Source organism: Chiloscyllium plagiosum, chromosome 31, assembly GCF_004010195.1.
Source record: "Chiloscyllium plagiosum isolate BGI_BamShark_2017 chromosome 31, ASM401019v2, whole genome shotgun sequence".
Taxonomy (NCBI): Eukaryota; Metazoa; Chordata; class Chondrichthyes; order Orectolobiformes; family Hemiscylliidae; genus Chiloscyllium; species Chiloscyllium plagiosum.
In genome coordinates, this window is record NC_057740.1 from 45387290 (window position 1) to 45410694 (window position 23405).

Genomic DNA, 23405 nt, shown 5'->3' on the forward strand with positions numbered 1-23405 from the left:
ACAAAATTATGAGGGGCATGGATAGGATAAATAGGCAAAGTCTTTTCCCTGGGGTCGGGGAATCCAGAACTAGAGGGCATGGGTTTAGGGTGAGAGAGGAAAGATATAAAAGAGACCTAAGGGGCAACCTTTTCACGCAGAGGGTGGTACATGTATTGAATGAGCTGCCAGAGGATGTGGTGGGGGCTGGTACAATTGCAACATTTAAGAGGCATTTGGATGGGTTTATGAATAGGAAGGGTTTGGAGGGATATGGGCTGGGTGCTGGCAGGTGGGACTAGATTGGGTTGGGATATTTGGTTGGCATAGACGGGTTGGGCCGAAGGGTCTGTTTCCATGCTGTACATCTCTATGACTCTATAATAAAACTGGGCACACAACTCAATATCAACCAAGTTAAAAATCACACAATACCAGGTTATAGTCCAACAGGTTAATTGGAAACACACTAGCTTTCGGAGCGACGCTCCTTCATCAGGTGATTGTCACCTGTTAAACCTGTTGGACTTATAACCTGGTGTTGTGTGATTTTTAACTTTGTACACCCCAGTCCAACACCGGCATCTCCAAATCATGACAATATCAACCAAGGTATTGAGATTCACCTGAAGACTCGAGTAAATATTGGGAGGGCTGGCCCGCAGAATAGTCAAGTAAAAGCCTGACTTTGTCACTATTATCTGAATCGTAAAGGATCAGCTCTCGGCACAGAGGAAGCCGGTTGTGGCTGTTGGACGTCAGTCATCTCACCTCCAGGACATCTCTGCAGGAGTTCCTCAATAGTGTCCTAGGCCCAACCATCTTCAGTTGCTTCATCAATGACCTTCCCTCCATCATAGCTTAAAAGTGGGGACGTTCGCCAATGATTGCACAATGTTCAGCACCATTTGCAATTCATGAGATACGGAAGCAGTCCATGTCCAAATGCAACAACACCCCTGGAATATATCCAGGTTTAGGCTGACAAGTAGTAAGTTACATTTATGCCACACAAATGCCAGGCTATGACCATCACCAATAAGTGATAATCTGACTGCTGCCCATTGACATTCAATAGTGTTACCATCATTGAATCCTTCACTATCAAGAGCCTGGGGGTTATCATTGACCAGAAACTCAACTGAGCTCATCACAGTACATGGTTGATCAGATGGGTCAGTGGCTGATGAATGGCAGATGGAATTTAATTTAGATTAATGTGAGGTGCTTCACTTTGGAAAGGCAAATTGGAGGAGGGCTTACACACTTAATGGTAAGGTCTTAAGGAATGTTGCTGAACAAAGTGACCTTGGAGTGCTGTTTCTTGAAAGTGGAGTTGCAGGTAGATAGGATAGTAAAGAAGGTGTTTGGTATGCTTTCCTTTATTGATCAGAGTAATGAGTATAGGTGTTGGGAGATCATGTTGTGACTGTACAGGACATTGGTTAGGCCACTTTTGGAATATTGTGTGCAAGTGTGGTCTCCCTTCTATTGGAAGGATGTTGTGAAACCTGAAAGGGTTCAGAAAAATTTACAAGGATGTTGCCAGGGTTGGAAGATTTGAGCTATAGGGAGAGGCTGAATAGGCAGGGGCTGTTTTCTCTGGAGTGTCAGAGGATGAGGTTTATAGAAACATGAGAGGCATGGATAGAGTAAATAGCCATGGTCTTTTCCCTTGGTTAGGGGAGTCCAGACTTAGAGGACATAGGTTTAGGGTGAGAGGGGAAAGATATAAAAGAGATCTAAGAGGCAACTTTTTCCACACAGAGGTTGGTGCGTGTGTGGAGTGGATGGATATATGAATAGGAAGGGTTCAGAAGGATATGGGTCAAATGCTGGAAAATGGGATTGGATGAGGTGAGGATATCTGGTCAGCATTGACTAGTTGGACTGAAGGGTCTGTTTGCGTGCTGTACATCTCTGAGTTTATGACATAAAGACAGTTGTTATAAGAGCAGGTCAGAGGCTAGGAATACTGCGACGAGTAACACATTTGTCTCCCCAAAATGTCCATTATCTACAGGGCACAAATCAGGACTCTGATCGAATATTTCCCACTTGCCTAGATGAGTGCAGCCCCAACACAACACTCAAGAAGCTCAACACCATTCAGGACAAAGCAGCACACTTTATTGGCATGATGTCCAACACCTTCAGCGTTTCCTCCCTTCACCATCAATGTTTCGTAACAGCAATGTGTACCATTTACACAATGCCCTGCAGAAATCCACCAAGATTCCTTTAACAGCACCTTCTAAACTTGTAATCTCTACCATTCAAAAGACAAGGACCGCAGATATGTGGAAACACCACCATTTGCAACTTTACCTCCAAGCCATTCACCATCCAGATTTGGAAATATATTGCCGCTTCTTCAGTGTCACTGGGTCAAAATGGAGGCATAGAGATATACAGCACGGAAACAGATCCTTCGATCCAACTCGTCCATGCCGACCAGATATCCCCCAAGCACCTTCTTCACTATCCTATCTACCTGCGACTCTACTTTTGAGGAACTATGAATCTGTAATCCAAGGTCTCTTTGTTTAGCAACACTCTCCAGGGCCTTACCATTACGTGTATAAGTCCTGCTCTGATTTACTTTTCCAAAATGCTGCTCCTCTCATTTATCTAAATTAAATTCCATCTGCCACTCCTCAGCCCAAATTACCCATCTGATCAAGATCCCATTGTAATCTGAGGTAACTTTCTTTGTTGTCCACTACTTATGGGCGGCACCGTGGCAGTGGTTAGCACTGCTGCCTCACAGTGCCAGAGACCCAGGTTCAATTCCTGCCTCAGGCGACTCTCTGTGTGGAGTTTGCACATTCTCCCTGTGTTTGCGTGGGTTTCCTCCGGGTGCTCCGGTTTCCTCTCAATCCAAAAATGTGCAGTTTAGGTGAATTGGCCATGCTAAATTGCCCGTAGTGTTAAGTGAAGGGGTAAATGTAATGGAATTGGTCTGGGTGGGTTACACTTCGGCAGGTAGGTATTGACTTGTTGGGCTGAAGGGCCTGTTTCCACACTGTAAGTAATCTAATCTAATCTAATCTCCAATATTGGTATTATCTGCAAACTTACAAACTATACCTCCTACATTCACATCCAAATCATTTATATAAATGACAAAAAGCAGTGGTCCCAGCACCAATCCTTGTGATACACCACTGGTCACAGGTCTGCAGTCTGAAAAGCAACCCTCCACCACCAACCTCTGTCTTCTACCTTTGAGCCAGTTCTGTATCCAAATGGCTAGTTCTCCCTGTATTCCATGAGACCTAACCTTGCTAAACAGTCTCCCATGAGGAACCTTGTTGAACACTTTACTGAAGTCCATATATATCACGTCTACCATTCTGCCCTCATTCATCCTCTTTGTTACTTATTGAAAAAGCTCAATCAAGTTTGTGAGACATGATTTCCTGTGCACAAAGCCATGCTGACTATCCCTAAACATTCCTCGCCTTTCCAAATACATCTAAATCCTGTCTCTCAGGATTCCCTCCAACAACTTGCCCACCACTGACGTCAGGCTCACCAGTTCATAGGTCCCTGGCTTTTCCTTACCACCTTCCTTAAATAGTGGTGCCATATTAGCCACTCCCCAGTCTTCTAGCACCTCACATGTGACTATTGATGATACAAATATCTCAGCAAGAGGACCAGTAATCACTTCCCTTGCTTCCCAAAGGGTTCGACGGTGCACCTGATCAGGTCCTGGGGATTTATCCACTTTAAATATTTCAAGACGTCTAGCTGCACCTCCTCCATTATATGGATATTTTTCAACATGTCACCATCTATTTCCCCACATTCTATACCCCCCTGTCTTTTTCCACAGTAAACACTGATGCAAAATACTTGTTTAGTATCTCCTGCGGCTCCGCACATAGGCTGCCTTGCTGATCTTTGAGGGGCCTTATTCTCTCTCTAGTTATCCTTTTGTCCATAATGTATTATAAAATCCCTTTGGATTCTCTTTAACCCTGTTGCCAAAGCTATCTCATGTGTCCTTTTTGCCCTCCTGATTTCCCTCTTAAGTATATTCCTACTGCCTTTATACTTTTCTCAGGATTCACTCGGTCTCTCCTGTCTAAACTTGTCATATGCTTCCTTCTTTTTTTTAAACAAAACCTCAATTTCTCTAGTCATCAAGCATTCCCTACACCTACCAGCCTTTCCTTTCACCCTAACGGGAATGTGCTGTCTCTGGACTCTCATTATCTCATTTTTGAAGGCTTCCCATTTTCCAGCTGTCCCCTTATTTGCGAATATCTGCCCCTAATCAGCTTTTGAAAGTTCTTGCCTCATACCATCAAAATTAGCCTTTCTCCAATTTAGAATTTCAACTTTTAGATCTGGTCTATCCTTTTTGTTCAATATTTTGAAGCTAATAGAATTAAGATCGCTGGCCTCAAAGTGCTCCCCCACTGAGACCTCAAGTCACGTTCCCTGCCTTAGTTCCCAAGAGTAGGTCAAGTTTTGCACCTTCTCTAGTAGGTACATCCACATACTGAAACAGAAAATTTTGTTGTACACACTTAAAAAATTCCTCTCCATCTAAACCCTTAACACTATGGCAGTCCCAGTCTATGTTTGGAAAGTTAAAATCCCCTACCATAACCACCTTATTCTTGCAGATATCTGAAACCCCCTTACAAATGTGTTTCTCAATTTTCTGCTGATCATTATGGGGACTATACTACAAGCCCTATAAGGTGATCATCCCTTTTTTATTTCTCAGTTCCATGTGATGTATTCCCAGGAATATTCACCCTAAGTACAGCAGTAATACTATCCCTTATCAAATACGCCCCGTCCTCTCTTGCCCTCTCTTCAATCCTTCCTTTAGCATTTGTATTCTGGAAAATTAAGCTGCCAGTCCTGTCCATCCCTGTGCCATGTTTCTTTAATTGCTATGATATCCCAGTCCCATGTTCCTAACCATGCCCTGAGTTCATCTGCCTTCCCTGCTAGTCCTCTTGCATGGAAGTGAATGCAGTTTAATTTATCAGTCGTACTTTGTTGTCTGCTCTGTACCTTCCTGCCCTGACTGTTTGACTCACTCCCTTTCCCAACTGTACCAGTGTCAGATTGATTCGGAGATGCCGGTGTTGGACTGGGGTGGGAGATCATATTGTCTAGCTATCACCATTGTTAACAGCTAACCCGAGAATGTAACTTTTTTTAAAAAAAGGGTTTTGTGATTTACAATGAAAGCAGTGAAACTATCACTGTATTCTAACAGATGAAAGGCTTAACAGACAATCAATTTTTCAATGTATAATTTCAGTTACATCACAATGCAAATTTTTGCTATAAATTCTGTGTTATGATCGAGCCCTCCACGATCACCTGATGAAGGAGCGTCGCTCTGAAAGCTAGTGTGCTTCCAATTAAACCTGTTGGACTATAACCTGGTGTTGTGTGATTTTTAACAGTGTCAGATTGATCTCTTTCCTCATTTCCCTGATTTGGAGATGCCGGTGTTGGACTGGGGTGTACAAAGTTAAAAATCACACAACACCAGGTTATAGTCCAACAGGTTTAATTGGAAGCACACTAGCTTTCGGAGCGACGCTCCTTCATCAGGTGATAGTGGAGGGCTCGATCGTAACACAGAATTTATAGCAAAAATTTGCAGTGTGATGTAACTGAAATTATACATAGAAAAATTGATTGTTAAGCCTTTCATCTGTTAGAATACAGTGATAGTTTCACTTCTTTCATGTGTAAATCACAAAACCTTTTTATTAAAAGTTGCATTCTCTGGTTAGCTATCACCATTAACAATGGTGATAGCTAGACAATATGTTGAAGGTGTTAGCACCCTGCTGCTCGTCGGATGCTGCCTGAATTGCTGTGCTCTTCCAGCATCACTGATCCAGAGTCTGGTTTCCAGCATCTGCAGTCATTGTTTTTACCAAGTTCTCTGTCTATGACCTGATATTTAGATTGATTCCAATCTAAAAAGTGAAATAACAGTTTTACATATATTCATGCAGTTTTTGAGCAAAGTGCAATGTAACTGCAAGAACAAAGACCCACATGCACACACATATTTTGTGGGGTGAATTTGTACCTCCAGAGTTACATTGCACTTTGCTCAAAAACTGCATACATTCATGTAGAACTCTGAGCTCAAAAACTGCATGAATTTATGTAAAACTCTGTTATCTCACTTTTTAGATTAGAATCAATCTAAACATCAAGTCATACACAGAGAACACAGGGAGCTAACACCTTCAACATATTGTCTAGCTATCATCATTGTTAACAGCTAACCCGAGAATGCAACTTTAAAAAAAAGGCTTTGTGATTTACACGTGAAAGAAGTGAAACTACCACTGTATTCTAACAGATGAAAGGCTTAACAATCAATTTTTCTATGTATAATTTCAGTTACATCACACTGCAAATTTTGCTATAAATTCTGTTACGATCGAGCCCTCCACTATCACCTGATGAAGGAGCGTTGCTCCGAAAGCTAGTGTGCTTCCAAGTAAACCTGTTGGACTATAACCTGGTGTTGTGTGATTTTTAACCTCATTTCCCTGGGTATCCCCCCCCCCCCCCTCCCCCACACCTTATTAGTTTAAATCCTCCTGAGCAGCCCTAGCAAATCTCCCTGCCTATATATTAGTCCCCTTCCAATTCAGTTGCAATCCATCCTTCTATCCCAGAAGAGATTCCATTGATCCAAAAATGTGAACCACCCCCTTCACCAGCTCCTCATCCATGCATTCATCTGCTCTATATTCCTACCCTCACTAGCTCATAGCATCCAGATACTACTTCCCTCAAGAACCTCCTTTTTAAATTCCTGCCAAACTTTCTATAATCTCCCTTCAGAATCTCATCCTTTTCCCTTCCTATGTCATTGGTTCAATGTGTACAATGACTCCCTGCTGGTCCTTCCCCCTTTGAGAACATTCTACACCCTGTCTGAGACATCCTTGATCCTGGCACCAGGGAGGTAACACACCCATCTTTTTTTTCACTGCTTGCTTCAGAAACGTCTGTCAGTGCCTCTGACTAGAGAGTCCCCATATCACAATTGATCGCTTGGAATCTGATGTACTCCGCATTGCATTAGAACCTGTTTTGATACCAGAAACTTGGCTGTTCATGCTACATTTCCGACAGTCCATCATCTCCTACATTTTCCAAAACCACGTACTTGTTTAAAATGTGGATAGCCACAGAAGACTCCTGCACTACCTGCCTATCCCTCCTACCTTTCCTGGAGTTAACTCATCTACCTGACTGTTTCTGCAGCTTTTCTCCCTTCCTATAACTGCTATCCATCACATCCCCTAGCTCTTGTAAATTCCTCATTGCCTCTAACTGCCGCTCTAACAGATCCATGCAATCCAATAGGATTCACAACCAAACACATTAATTGCAGATGTAATTATCAGTAACATGGAAACTTTCCGTAAACTCCCACATCTGATAGGAAGAACATATAACTCAATTAAAGGCCATCTTTGCTCCTTCACAATCTACAGACCCTGAAAGTTGCACCGTCGTTTTACCCTGAAACAATGCTCCAGACTAACTTAGTACTTATGATTTATACCTTTTAAAAGTTAATCAAGAGACTGATTTCAATTAAACATATAATCAAGAATCCACTCTATTCAGTACTGCAGATTGCAGGTTGAATTCCCTCCCTAATGGCATTGTGGGTCTCCCTACAGCATGTGAACTGCAGTGTTCAAGAAGACAGATCACCACCACCTTCTGATTCATAGTTAGAGACGAGCAATATCTGTTAGTCTTGTCAGTGATGCCAATCTATTAGGAATTATTTAAAAAGGAAATTATAGTAGTTCAAGCATGTTGCTAATCACAGGTCACTTTACAGAGCTATTGATGTACTGTTCTGTGTTCCTGGTATTCCCTGTGCAGGCAGCAGCAATATCCATTCAGTGAGTGGAGAGACTTCCATCACATTGGGCAGTTTACTCGATGACCAGCACTGGCACATGGTCCTCATTGAGCGCTATGGACAGGACATTAATATCACTCTCGATGGTCATGTTGAACGTCTTCTCACAAATGGTGACTTTGATCACCTAGATTTGAATTCTCTGGTAAGCTGGTTTGACAATTAGAACTGTCACCAAGTGGCATGCTTGGCTGAAATCTTCTGAATTGTTAAAAAATATTTAACTCTGTTACAAATTTAAGTTAAACATTTCCGTTTCCTGTTGAATTTGTATTTGTTATTTGGTTATGGTTTAATTGTTGCAGCATTTACTGCTTAATTTTTTGTTATGAGCATTTGTGAGTCTTACACTCTTCAATGTGGCATCTCTTGAGGAGTGACCAGAACTGGTTTTATTCTGTTGAGCGAATCCATAGTTTAGTCAATAGCTCAGTGTTATAGAGCAATGTCTCACTCACCTGATTTTATGTTGCCTTTGTTTCAGATTGTTTTCGGTGGATTGAATACCACAGAGAGACTGAGACTGGTCGACAAGCCAAACTTCCAGGGCTGTATGGAGAACATTATGTACAACAACATCAGTATCATCGACCTGGCGAGAGCAAGATATTCACAAACACAGACGCTGGTAGGGAACAGCAAAAACAAATCTGCACCGTTGGAGGGTCAGTATTCATAGAATAAGACCATAAGACTATAAGTATAGGAGCAGAATTAGCCCATTCAGCCCATCAAGTCTACTATGCCATTCAATCATGGCTGATGTGTTTCTTAACCCTATGCTCCTGTAACCCTTGATCCACTTACCAATCAAGAACCTATATATTTCTGTCTTAAGTACACTCAATGTTTTAGTCTCCACAGCCCTCTGCAGCAGTGAGTTCCACAGATAAACCATCCTCTGCCTGAAAATGTTTCTCCTCATCTCAGTTCTAAAGGGTCATCCCTTCATTCTGAGGCTGTACCTTTGGATCCGAGTTTTTCCTACTAATGGAAACAGCTTCTCCACGTCCTGTCTATCCAGGCTTCTCCGTATTCTGTAAATTTCAATCAGCATTTATCAATATTAAACCCTACCTACCACACCTCAGCTCATTGGCCCATCTGATCAAGATCCTGTTATAATCTGAGATCACCTTCTTCGCTGTCCACTACACCTCCAATTTTGGTGTCACCTGCAAACTTACTAACTCTACCTCTTATGCGTACATCAAATCATTTATATAAATAATGAAAAGTAGTGGTGGTTGCTCATATTCCCTCTTTTCTTTCAGAAGATCATAAGATTATATAGTACATCAAATTTGTGTCAATGAAAACTGCTGTAAATCTGCAGTAGTGCCACTTTCCAGTACTAGGCCAATAGCCTTGAATATTATGACATTTCAAGTGCTCATTCAAGTTTTTGAGAGGACCTGTTTCAACTCCTCTCCTAGGCAGTGCATTGCAGACTCCTACCACGTTCTGGCTAGGAATCCTCAAATCTCCTCTAAACCTCCAGCCTTGAACCTCAACCACGTTGTCTCTCAGCCTTCGGTGTTCTGAAGAAAACAACTCATGTTTATCCAGTCTCTCTCCCAGGTAACATCCTGTGCACCCCATCCAGTGCAATCACATCCTTCTCATTGCACGGTGACAGAACTGCACCGGGTCCTCCAGCCTAAGCAAAGTCCTGTACAGCTCAAACATAACCTCCCTGCTCTTGGGGAACAGTGAGGGTGACACTGTCTAAGGGTCATTAGTGAGGGAATGCTGCCCTGTCAGACCTTCAGTGCTGAAGGATTGCTGCACTGTCGGAGGGTCAGGGCTGAGGGAGTGCTGCACTGTCGGAGCGTCAGGGCTGAGGGAAGGTCAATCGGATCTGAGGGGTCGAGTGGATGTCAGACCTCAGGCACCGAGTCGTGATTCGGGCCAACTACCTGAGAGGGAGTCACCAGAGTACAGAGAGACAGCAATGAAGTAGCAATTTTTGTGCTGAAAAGAATGAAGTGGACAGAAGCTCCCATCCTAACGAACATATCTGTATTTTTGTAAGAACTGTGATGAGTTTTGTCAAGTATTTTCTGTTTCTGTTTCAGATCTTCAGCATGTGTAGTTCTTTGTTTAATATTAGATCGATCAACCCTCTGGGCACAGGCAGTAATCACTGCTGTTTTTTTATGTAGTTTGCCAATCCTGCAATTTCCCTCCTTCATGTTAGAGGCTGTGAAATATTCAAGTTAACATTTAGATTTAATTCACCAGAAATATAAATGATGTGGACATGACACTGTCAAAGTAATGTCAGTATTTGCTAACACCAAACTGGGAGCTGGAGCACAAGGATGGCCTCCAGGACCTCTGCTTCTTCCTCTCCAACAGACCCATCCAGTCCCCCTCCACCAATACCCTCCTCCACCTCACCAAACAAGTCTTCATCCTCAACAACTTTTCCTTTAATTCCTCCGATTTCCTCCAAATCGAAGGGAGTGGGCATGGGCACCCAAATGGGCCTTAGGTATGCCTGCCTCTTTGTTGGCTATATTGAACAGTCCCTCTTCAGTACCTACACAGACACTGTGCCCCAACTCTTCCACCGTTACATCAATGACTGCATCTGTACACATCCTGCACCCGAGCTGAACTGGAGCAGTTCATCGACTTCGCCCACAACTTCCACCCAGCCTTCAAATTCACTTGGTCCATCCTGGACACCTCCTTCCCCTTTTTTGACCTCTCCATTTCCATCTCCAGCAACAGTCTCCAGACGGACATTTACCACAAACCTGGACTGGCATAACTACCTGGACTACACCACCTCTAACCCAGTATCCTGCAAAAACTCAACATTGAATTTTCCAATTTTAAATCATCTCCCTTCCCATTCTCCGAATTCCTTCCCAGCCCCTCCCCCTCCCTTCCACTCTTCCCTGCCACCAACCGGATTTATTCAGTCCATTATCCAACCAGGTCGTACCCTCTACCTGTCTTCACCTATCCACACTAGATCACCCTGCCCCCACCACACCCCCCACCTCCACCCCCAGTCCTGAAGATGGGTTACACCTGAAACATCAATTTCTCGGGCGGCATGGTGGCACAGTGGTTAGCACTGCTGCCTCACAGCGCCAGAGACCCAGGTTCAATTCCCACCTCAGGCAACTGTCTGCGTGGAGTTTGCACATTCTCCCTGTGTCTGCGTGGGTTTCCTTTGGGTGCTCAGGTTTCCTCCCACAGTCCAAAAATGTGCAGGTTAGGTGAATTGACCATGCTAAATTGCCCGCAGTGTTAGGTGAAGGGGGTAAATGTAGAGGAGTGGGTCGCTCTTCGGAAGGTCAGTGTGGACTTGTTGGGCCAAAGGGCCTGTTTCCACACTGTAAGTAATGTAATCTAATCTAAATTGCCCATAGTGTTCAGGGATGTGTAGGTTAGGTGCATTAGTCAGAGGTAAATGTAGGATAATAGGGTAGGGGAATGGGTCTGGGTGGGTTACTTTTCGGAGGGTCGGTGTGGACTTGATGGCCCAAGTGGCCTGTTTCCACACTGTAGGGGGTTCTAGGATTCACCTCCTGATGCTGCCTGGTTTGCCGTGTTCTTCCAGCCTCCTGTTTGTCTACTTTGGATTCCAGCATGTGCAGTTTTTCTGTCTCTACATATAGTTAAGACAGGCAGTAAATGAGGTAGTATTCACATTGTTTATTTAAATTTATTCAGAAGTAGCAGTTTAGATCTGATCTATTAATAAGCTGCAAAGGTATATCATTATGTTTATTGATTGTGGATCACTGAGACCAGACCAGGAATGGACAAATCGTGCACAGTCTGTTGGGCCCAGTGTCTTATGAAAGCAACATCCTACTCTTGTTAGCTGATGTTCAAGAACTCTCTCGGGGTCTTCCTTCATCTTTCCAGCTCCATCCTCCATCTGAAGAAGCTGGCTGCCAAGTTAGCTCTGCCCCTGCCTCCAAGCAGTTGTTAATAAACTTTCTTCCCGGGGCTGGCAGTTCACTAGTGTGACAATCCCCTCTGTCCAACGAATGCAGGAGAGCAGTCAGGATGGTCAGCTCCCTCCATCCATTCTCAGCTCGAGGTCAAACTTTAAACTCGAGGTTCATTTTAAACATTCCATCGATAATAGGGATTCCTGATGAAGGGCTTTTGCCCGAAATGTCGATTTTCCTGCTCCTGGGATGCTGCCTGACCTGCTGTGCTTTTCCAGCGCAACTCTAATCACCAGCATCTGCAGTACCCACTTTCACTTAGTTGACAATTAGCTCCCTAGTGTCAATCAGGAATACAGGGACTTTGGTCCAGTGGAATACAACTATTGTGAACTTTCTCTTTACCTCATCTTGGGCCAGGCATAATGTAGATTCACACTGATGCCACTACTGGGTGTTTTATGGCTATGGAAGAGATTTGGATAAGCAATTACTGCATTTGTTCCAGTGGAGGTGATAAGGTGAAATGTATCAGAGCTTTCTAGGTTATTTTTGAGACAGTCTGAGAAAGCATTTTGTGAAGGATCATCTTCACCAGCTGGTGAATTGAGATAGACATGAGGCAATGTGAGGAGGAGAAGGGGCAGGAAATTTTACAAGCAGTTATTATACAATGTAATGCTTTGTCACACACAGGTATGTCTTTGAGGTGATGACAGAAAACTCCTGGTAAAGAGATGGAGAGTTTGGGAACAGAGAATGAAAAAGATTAGAGAGTAAATGATCTGGTGTAGCATTAACACCAGTGCAGGGATAATGGGCTAACTGGCTCCTGTGTTGTATATGCCGTTCCATATTTTCCAAAAGAGTCAGTGTAAATTGAAGTTTAAAAGACCACATTTGGATTTGCAGAGAACAGCTTTGTTGTTAGATCTAAGGTTCTGTCATTAATCTTTGTGTTTTTTCAATCCTTCAAACAGGGTAATATACGTTTTTACTGCCGTGAATTCCTGTACAAGGATAGGCCATTCTATCCCATAACCTTCGCAACGCAAGCCAGCTTTATCCAAGTACCAGGAATACCAATGCAGAACCAGCTATCTGTCAACTTCAGTTTCCGATCTTTAGACACAAGTGGTCTGCTTCTTTTCAGCAACTTTTCTGAGGGTCTTGGCTGGCTGGAGATGGGTTTAAGTGAAGGACAAATCAACATCTCATTCCAACAAACTGGCAAGAAAAGACTGGAGTTTGCTGCAGGTACAGCATTTAGAAAAGTCCCCCATGTTTTCTGAAATAAGATCTGAAAGTTTTGGAGAAACTCACCGGGTCCGGCAACATCTGTGGAGAGAGAAAAACGAAGTTAATATTTTCCGTTCAGTGAGATTCTTCTTCAGAACTACCCTATTTTTCTTTTCTGTCTCAGTGGGCCAGTCACTGGGTCTCAATGCTGCCATCTTGCGGTATCTGATTATGGAACTGGAGCAATTGTGAGGAATTTTCTAAACCGCCTCCTAATGCTGTTTAATAACCTTAGCTGGAAAGTGTGATTCTGTGATACAAGTGTTTTTACATGTACCCCTCTGATACTTTGCTGAAACAAGAGTGTGAATAGTGGGCTATGGGTTAAGGTTCTGAGTTACACAAAGTCAGTGGTCAGGGAAAGAGCAATGATTGTTTGTTTCGTACTTGAGCTGATTGTTTATTTTGAATTTTGACTAGCATGCTGATGTGTGGAATGGAGGAGTGAATACCAGTTTTATAGTGTTCTTCAGTTACTTGGCTCTCTCTTTGCTTAACTAGGTTCGAACTTGACTGATGGACACTGGCACTCAGTTCAGCTGCTGGCCCGAATGGACTCTGTTATTGTTGTCATTGATGAGAGGGAGGATGCACCGATACGGATCAACCATGCTTTACGGGTGCAGACTGGTGATCAGTACTACTTTGGAGGTGCGTGTTTCATTTTCTTTTATCAATTCCTTTACTAACGTTTTCTTTAATGGATAAATAACATTTGTGCCACGCTGGTACCAGGTAATAACCAACAAGAGAGAATTCAAGGCTTGTGTAAAGATTTGTAGCTTGGGTGCCAGTTATTGTGGGTATGTTAGCCGAGCTGGGAAGTTGACTTGCGGACGTTTCGTCCCCTGTCTAGGTGACATCTTCAGTGCTTAGGAATCTCCTGTGAACTGCTGCTATATTGTGTCTTCTGGAACTTAATTGCCATGTGCAAGACTAACTTAGTTTACAGGATTCCAAAGACTAGCCACTAAACACCATACAAGCTGTCCCTAGTAGCCATATATTTAGATGACGAGAACTACAAATTCGACTGGGACAACATAACGATCTTGGGACAAGCTAAACATAGGACAGCCAGAGAATTTCGAGAAGCATGGCATTTAGCCACAGACTCCATCAACAAGTGCATTGACCCAGACTCAATAAACTGGCCACTACAACGAATTACAACCAGAAGCAGCAGAAATGGAGTCAGATAAATTCCAGAAGATGCAGTACAATAGCACTTCACAGGAGTCTCCAAAGCATTGAAGATGTCACCTAGGCAGTGGATGAAATGTCTGCAAATCAACTTCCCAGCTCAGTGAACATACCCACAACAATGAAAACGAGAGAATTTAACCTTTACTCTTTGATATTCAATGGCATTACCATTGCTGAATCCCCTACCGTCAACATCCTGGGGTTACCAGCGACCAGAAACTGGACTAGCCAAATTAATACAGTGGCTACAAGAGGCTAGGAATTCCACAATGAGTAACTCTCCTTCTGATTCCTTCAAGCCTGTCCACCATCTACAAGACACAGCTCACGAGTGTGATGGAATACTCCTCACTTGCCTGCATGGATGCAGCTCCCACACACTCAAGAAGCTTGACACCATCCAGGACAAAGTAGTCCACTTGATTGGCACACATGCGCAAATATTCACTCCCTCCAACACCAATGCTCAGTAGCAGCAATGTTTACTATCTTGAAGATGCACGACAGAAATTCACCAAAGATACACAGACAGCACCTTCCAAATCCATGGGCTCAACCTTCTAGGAGGACAAAGGCAGCAGGTACATGCAGATACCATCAACTGCAAGTTCCCCTCCAAGCCACTCCCCATCCTGACTTCGAAATATGTCGCCGATCCTTCAGCATTGCTGGGTCAAAATCCTAGAATACCTTCCCTAATGCCATTGTGGGTCTACCTACTGCACATGGACTGCAGAGTTTCTAGAAGGCAGCTCACCACCACCTTCTCAAGGGGCAATTAGGGATGGGCAATAAATGGTTACCTCAAAAGCAAAAAAAGCACTGGGAGTCAAGGTGATGTGTTTGATCTAGCAGATTTCAACAGTAACCCAACATGAATGTTCCAAGTTGCAGAGAATTATTCGTAATTTGTGAAACTGGCCGCCAGCCCAACTTTAGTTCCATATGCCTTTTCTGTCTCGACATCTCTTTATCCCACCTCTCTCATTACAACCCCCTCTGTTACTTCAACAGCAAAAAAAAGTAAAGTTAGTTACACGTTTGTTTCCTTAAGAAAAACCAGTATGGATTTTTAAAATAAAACCTACATTTGTCCAGGACTATTAACTTTGTGTTGAATTATCATTTCTAGAAGTTCCCTCAGTACTGTGCTTAAACTGACTGGCCTGTAATTGCTGTCCTTATTTTTACACCTTTTTCTGAATAAGGGTGCAACATTTCAAGTACGTAGTCTCTTGACACTGCCCCTCAGTCTAAGAAAAACTGAATTATAACCAATACCTTGGTAATTTCCACTCGCACTTCCCTCAGTATCCACGGAGATTACCAGTCCAATTGGTAAATGACTACATTTACGTTCAGTACTCTCAGTTTGAAATCGAAACATTATTCTTGAAATCAAAATGAAATGCTTCATTTTACCTAGACAATCCATCACTGATTATTAATTAACTCTGTTTCGTTACACCAGAAGGGATTGAAAATAAGACAATTGTAAATGCTGTATTTATTCTGTCCTATTATTTCATAATTTTAAATATCTCTATCAAGCGGCAATTGGATAGGTACATGGATAGGTGCTTAAGCTAGGACAAATGTTCGGCACAACATCGTGGGCCGAAGGGTCTGTTCTGTGCTGTATTGTTCTATGTTCTATAAATTACTTCATAGTTTCCTCTTGTAACAAAAATAGTCCCAATTTTCCAAGTCATTTTGTTCCAGTCAAACTCCATTTCAGCTCTCTCCCTAAAACATTAGAATCCTTTCGATAGTCTGGATTCCACAACTGCATCCAGTCACTAATTTGCTAAGGTATATGCACAAATCATCCATTTCATTTCAATGTTTCACTTCCTGCTGTGTCCTTGGCCTTTACTGCAAATAATTTTTCAGGAACTTAATTTATTAAAATATTTCTCATCTTGTTTTTAAACCAATTTACAATGAATAATTCTAGTCCCTCCTTCTTGTAGACACTCGAAGTCTATGTAAATATTCCCACCATTTCTCACGCACTCATCTCAACATTCTCACCCACAGTTAACATTTTTGACTCATCCATCTAATACTTCACTTTTCATCTTTATTTATGAAATTTGGTTTCACTGTTTTTCCTAACTTTCATTTTTCCTCATCATCTATTTTTTATTCTTCTTTTGGCTTCGTAATGTTCTCCTCTTTATTTTAATTTGTTGCTAACCTAATTTTTATCCATAGTACTTGTGCTTCTTCACATAGCTTTCTCTTTCAGACGTGTATGTTCTGCTTTTCAAAACAAGACTTCTGTTGAAAGTTGAGTTCTTTCTGTGTCTCTGTCACATTAATACACACCCTCACTTTCTGCTCTGAACCATCGCAGGCTGCCCCACAAGTGTAAGGAACTTGGGATGTTTTTCAAATGTGAGTATGTTCCATGGCTGCATGCAACACATCCACGTGGACAATTATCTTGTGGATCTGGAGCTAGTAAAAAGACGCAAACTAGGAAGATATGCAGAGATGCTGTTTAACACGTGTGGAGTTGCAGACAGGTAGGTGAAACATATCAAAATAAATCAAAACTGGAAAATAACTGACAAAGTGTGTTATCCTTACACTGCTGAATAAACACTGACAACTTCTTATAACCAAACTTCTTCTGTGCACAGACTTAACTGTTTGCATTATGTACTGTTTCAATCCAACAGTGTTTTGTTTTCATAATTCACAGATGTACCCCAAATTTGTGTGAACATGGAGGAATTTGTCTGCAGACTTCAGATAATTTTGTGTGTGATTGTGAGAGAACAGGATACACAGGCCCAACCTGTCATAACTGTGAGTAAGGTTCTGTTAATGAGCGAGTGGTGGGAGCAGTAGTTTGATGGGGACAGGGTCAAGGGTTTGAGATGAGGGAACTAAATGTAATCTGTCTAAGTTTGCAAACAAAGCTGGGTGGGAGAGTGATCTGTGATGAGGTGGCAGAGACGCTTCAGTGTGAATTAGGCAAATTGAATGAGTTGCCAAATGCATGGCAGATGATTATGGGTAAATGTGAGCTTATCCACTTTGGAGACAATCAAACAGTAAGGTGGATTATTATCTGAATGGTGATAGATTAGGAGTTTTTGTGGTGGTACTGTGGGGCTATGCATTGAGACCTGGGTGTCCTTGAACACCAGTTGCTGAAGGTAGGCATGCCGGTGCAGCACACAGAACGTAGAACATTACAGCACATTGTAGGCTGTTTGGCCCTCGATGTTGCACCAATCTGAAGCCCATCCATCCTAAACTATTCCATTTTCATCCATATGTTTATCCAATGACCATTTAAATGCCCTTAAAGTTGGCAAGTCTACTATTGGTGCAGGCAGTGCGTTCCACACCCGTTCTGTTCTCTGAGTAAAGAAACTACCTCTGACATCTATCCTATGTCTGTCACCCCTCAATTTAAAGCTATGTCCCCTCGTGCTGGCCAATACCATCCGAGAAAAAGGCTCTCACTGTCCACCATATCTAATCCTCTGATTGTCTTATATGTCTCAAGTAAGTCACGTCTCAATCTTCTTCTTCTCTAACGAAAATAGCCTCAAGTCCCTCAACCTTTCCTCATAAGACCATCCCTCCATTTCAGGCAACATCCTAGTAAATCTCCTTTGAACCCTTTCCAAAGCTTCCACATTCTTCATATAATGCGGTGACCAGAACTGCACGCAGTACTCCAAGTACGGCCACACCAGAGTTTTGTACTGCTATAACATGACCTCATGGCTCTGAAACTCAATCCCTCTACCAATAAATGCCAACACACCGTACGCCTTCTTAACAACACTATCAACCTGGGTGGCAACTTTCAGGGATCTGTACATATGGACACCAAGATCTCTCTGCTCATCTACAATACAAAGAATCTTACCATTAGCCCAGTACTCTGTATTCCTGTTGCTCCTTCCAAAGTGAACCACCTCACTCATTTCCACATTAAACTCCATTTGCCCCCTCTTAGCCCAGCTCTGCAACTTATCCATGTCCCTCTGTAACCTGCAACATCCTTCGGCACTATCCACAACTCCATCGACCTTAGTGTCATCCATAAATTTACTAACCCACCCTTTTACACCCTCATCCAGGACATTTATAAAAATGACAAACAGCAGTGGCCATAAAACAGATCCTTGCGGTACACCACTAGTAACTGAACTCCAGGATGAGCATCTCCCATCAATCACCATCCTCTGTTTTCTTTCAGCTAGCCAATTTCTGATCCAAACAGCTAAATCACCCCCAAACCCGTGCCTCTTTATTTTATGCAATAGCCTATTATGGGAAACCTTATCAAATGCCTTACTGAAATCCACGTGTACCACATCAACTGTTTTACCCTCATCCACCTGTTTGGTCACCTTCTCAAAGAACTCAGTAAGGTTTGTGAGGCACGACCCACCCTTCACAAGTCAAGCAGCCAGTATCTCTGTATTCTCCTCGACAAAAGTGTCTTTTTCCAGTGTGAATACTGATGAAAAATATTTAATGCTTCTCCTATCTCCTCTGACTCCACACAACTTTCCACTACTGTCATTGATTGGCCCTAATCTTACTCTAGTCATTCTTTTATTCCTGACATACCTATAGAAAGCTTTAGGCTTTTCCTTGATCTGTGCTGCCAATTACTTCTCATGTCCCCTCCTGGCTCTTCATAGCTCTCTCTTTAGGTCCTTCCTGGCTAACTTTTAACTCCCAAGTGTCCTAACTGAGCCTTCATGTCTCATCTTCACATAAGTCATCTTCTTCCTCTTGACATGAGATTAAACTTCTTTAGTAAACCATGGCTCCCTTGCTCGAACACTTCATCCCTGCCTGACAGGTACGCACTTATCAAGGACATGCAATCATTGTTACTTGAATAAGCTTCACATTTCAATCGTGCCCATCCCCTACAGTTTCCTTCCCCATCCTTTGCATCTTAAATCTTGTCGAATTGCATCATAATTGCCTTTCCATCAGCTATAACGCTTGCCCTGCATTTTATACCTATTCCTTAACATTGCTAAAGTCAACATAACAGAATTGTGGTCACTATCACCAAAGTGCTCACATACTTCCAAATCTAACATCTGGCCTGGTTCATTACCCAGTCCCAAATCCAATGTGGCCTAGTCCCTTGTTGGCCTGTCTACATACTGTGTCAGGAAACACTCCTGCACACATTGGACAAAAACTGACCCATCTAAAGCACTTGAACTATAGCATTTCCAGTCGATATTTGGAAATTAAAGTTCCCCCCTAACACCTACCCTGTTACTCTCGCTCCTATCCAGAATCATCCTTGCAATCCTTTCCTCTATATCTCTGGAACTATTTGGAGGCCTATAGAAAACTCCCAACAGGGTGACCTCTCCTTTCCTGCTTCTAACCTCAGCCCATACTACCTTAGTCGAAGTGCCCTCAAACGCCTTTTTTGCCACCGTAATACCATTCCTTGACTAACAATGCCGCACCTCCTTTTCTTTTACCACCTTCCCCATTCTTACTGTAATATCTAAACCCCAGAACCTGCAACAACCATTCTTGTCGCTGCTCTATCCATCTCTCTGAAATGGCCACAACATCAAAGTCCCAGGTACCAACCCCTTCTGCAAGTTCACCCACCTTATTCTGGCTGCTCCTGACATTAAAGTAGACACACGTCAAAACCACCTTCCGGCTTGCTGTGCACTCTTATGACCTTGAAAGCTTAATTCAGTTGTCACTACTCTCAACCTCCTGGACAGTGGAGCTACAATTTAGATTCACATCCCCCTGCTGAATTAGTTTAAACCCTCCCGAAGAGCATTAGCAAATTCCCCCCCCCCAGCATATTGGTACTCCTTTGGTTCAGGTATAGACCATCCTGTTTGTAGAGGTCCCACCTACCACAGAATGAGCCCCAATTATCCAGGTATCCAAAACCCTCCTCCTGTGCTATCACTGTGGCTAGATGTTCAACTCCTCTCTCTCCCTGTTCTATAGTGAAGAAGGGAAATGGTGTGATGGCCTTCCTATTGAGAGGGAAACAGGGATATCTTACTGCAAACGTATAGTGCCTTAGTGAGACTATACAGAGAGTATCAAGTGCAGATTTGCTCTTCTTATCTGAGGAAGTGTGTTCTGGCAATGGAAGTTGTGCAATGAAAGTTTATCTGACTGAGTCTGGGATGCGTGAAGAGCGACTGGATTGGTTAGGGCTATATTCACTGGAGCTTAGGAGAATGAAGGGAGATCTCTTGGAATCTATAGAATTCTAATTCTAAGGGTTAGACAAGGTGAATGCAGGAAGGATGTTCCCAATGACAAGGGAACCCAGAACTTGGAGTCATAGTTTAAGAATGTGGGGTAGGCTTTATAGAGCTGGGATGAGGAGAAATGTCTTCACCCAGAGAGTGGTAAATTCCACACGTTCACTAGCACAGAAAGCAGGTGAAGCCAAAACATTAACTTCTTCCAAAAAGGAATTAGATATAGTTCTTGGGACTAAAGGGATCAAAGGGTATGGAAGAGAGTGGGCCGAGGGGACTGAGATGGATGATCAGCCACAATGATATTGAATGGCGGACCAGGCTTGAAGGACTGAATGGCCTACTCCTGCTCCACTTTCTATGTGTCTCGATTAAAAAAATGTAACTGAATAAAATCAGATACACAGTGAGTGAGCTGTACCCTGAATGAAGTGGGATTCTGCACAGTTAACTACAGTAGCTATTGCTAATGTACAGTAGCTATTGCAGATGCAGCTGTGTTGATGTCTGGAGTAAATCAATGACTGTGATTCTGTTTTTCCTCCCCAATCATTCCTCCTCCTTCTGTCTTCATCACCCTCCCACACTCTTCTTGCAATTCTGTGCTAGCCTTCTATCCTGAGTCATGTGATGGGTATAGAAAACTGGGCGTGCGAACATCTGGGAACTACACTATCGACCCTGATGGGAGTGGTCCTTCCAGACCCTTCACTGTTCACTGCAGAATGACAGGTATTTCTCATGTTTCACCAGACCAGCACAGGGATCATTCTGCTCCAGCAATATCCTACTTCTTGTCTTTGCTGGCCTCTGCTGCACTGTTACCCCAGTGTGGGGCATCACTGCACTGTCAGCCGAGTGTGGGGCATTACTGGCCTCTGTTGAACTTTTACCCCAGGGAGGGAGAGGGGGATCATTGGGGAGGAAAGGAACAGTTGAGGGGGGGTTTACAATGGGAAGGGGAGCAAGATTGCGATGGAGAAGGGGAATGCGATGGGGTAGGGGGAATCACAAGGGGTGAGGAGGATGGTGGTGGCAGGGGAGTGGTGGAGGGGGATGGTGATAGGGATGGGGATTGCAGATGAGAAGCTGAGATCTCACTCATTGACCTTCTGTTCTCAGAACATAAAGCCTGGACAATTGTTTACCACCAACAGCAGCAAGAGGTCAAAGTAACTGGTTCGACCTTAGATCAGCCTTTTGTGGGACAGATCAAATATTACAACAACACAGAGGAAGAGATTTCTGCAATAACTCTAGCAGCTGAGTATTGTGAACAGAGTATCTCCTTCTCCTGCTATAGGTCCCGTCTCCTCAACAGTCCATGTGAGTACAAGAGAACTTGGCAAACAGTAACTTCACTTGTGTGTTCAACACAGTCTGTCCTGGAGGTCCATGTGGTTAATAGAGAGAGATCGGTTTAAGATCTGCTCTGTCTGATCTATAGGCATGGTGACAGGTACATATTGGCCTGTCTGAGAGCACTACAAGTAATTCTCCTATAATGCTGTAGTTGCATTCCAGTGAAACCTCACTTTATATAAATAATGGGGCCTATGGGAAAAGAGAGGTTAGGGGCAGACAGGAAAAAAACACTCAATCACTCAAAAACCACCCAAAAATCTAACACAAAGTATAGCACAGCCTGAATGAAGGTTGAAATCATATTTATTAATAAAACAACACTGAATCTAACACAGTATGTTTTAAAAAATGTAAGAAAGCAGCTCTGTTGGCAGCTGACATTGTGCATGCATAGAATAGTAAGAGCACCGGTGCATGCACAGAATGAAGCACATGAACTGATCCCCGCTGGAATTGCACTATTGTCAACAGAAGTAAGCGTTATCCAAAATACTGTTCCCTAATTGTTCAGTGATGTTATAGCCATATCAAGCTGCCGAAACATGCACTATCCCAGAACTACCTGTAATTGTGGTAGTTCTGTCCTTCTTAGGTACCTTCACCTGTCCCTCTGTGATATCACTGCCTGGTTTTTTTCTCTCTCTCTCTCTCTCTTTCTCTCATTCCTCAGACTGTTCCCCTCCCACCCATAATTCCTCCACCTGTCTCCCCTACTCCATGGTTCCTCTACCTATCTCTCAGCAATGTCTTCGCCTATCTCTTGGCATGTCTCTGCCTGTGTCTCTGTGATATTTCCGCCTGTCTCTGTGATTTCTCCTGCTAGCTGGGCTGCCTTTCTCCTGGTGGCTGGGCCGTGGATTTGAGAAACATTTCTATTGGGGAGGTGCGACTCCTGGGAGTCAAAGATGTGCCTGTGGGATGGAGAAGAGCTGCACTGACCCCAAGTATTTCTGTAATTGTGACGCAGACTACAGACAGTGGTGAGTTAGCTGTGTGACTGCTGTCACTACCGGGTGGTGAACAATCCTGTTTGTGTTGAAAATACCTCATTTTTGTTTATTGATTTAGGTCTGTGTCATCCATTCACCACATCCCCAGTTCCCTATACCCCTTGATCTGTCTCTATTCCCCTAACTCCCATGTTCTATCACTGCCCACCACCACCATGTTCTCTCTGACAACCCTCTCCATCTTCCTTAGGAAGACTGACCGAGGTTTGCTCAGGTACAGGGAGGACCTACCAGTCACAAAAGTTGTTGTTGGTGACACAAACCGTTCCGGCTCTGAGGCCCGATTTACTGTGGGTCCTTTGCGTTGCTATGGAGATGGTGAGTGCCCAGGAGCCAGGTGGTTTGGGCATTGAAGAGGTGGGGGAGAGAATAAGTATTGTTGTCCCCTCCCGAAAGAGAGAGCGTCACTGTACAAGGA

At 43.2% G+C, this 23405-nt stretch overlaps 1 protein-coding gene across 4 annotated transcripts in view; it reads left to right on the top strand.

Annotated features, from left to right (window-relative positions):
• Nucleotides 1–23360, top strand: part of cntnap1 (contactin associated protein 1) — a 43439-nt gene extending 20079 nt beyond the window's left edge. The window contains exons 6-15 of one of the 4 annotated variants that reach the window (XM_043721586.1): nucleotides 7894–8078; nucleotides 8418–8561; nucleotides 12834–13110; nucleotides 13654–13803; nucleotides 16718–16889; nucleotides 17069–17175; nucleotides 21222–21344; nucleotides 21735–21938; nucleotides 22801–22957; nucleotides 23178–23360. In XM_043721586.1, the coding sequence (XP_043577521.1) occupies nucleotides 7894–8078; nucleotides 8418–8561; nucleotides 12834–13110; nucleotides 13654–13803; nucleotides 16718–16889; nucleotides 17069–17175; nucleotides 21222–21344; nucleotides 21735–21938; nucleotides 22801–22957; nucleotides 23178–23340 (1682 nt within the window). In that variant the 3' untranslated portion in view covers nucleotides 23341–23360. The remainder of the gene's footprint in view (nucleotides 1–7893; nucleotides 8079–8417; nucleotides 8562–12833; nucleotides 13111–13653; nucleotides 13804–16717; nucleotides 16890–17068; nucleotides 17176–21221; nucleotides 21345–21734; nucleotides 21939–22800; nucleotides 22958–23177) is intronic. The other 3 variants (XM_043721585.1, XM_043721588.1, XM_043721587.1) reach the window with 3 other exon arrangements.
• The last annotated feature ends 45 nt before the right edge of the window (nucleotides 23361–23405 follow it).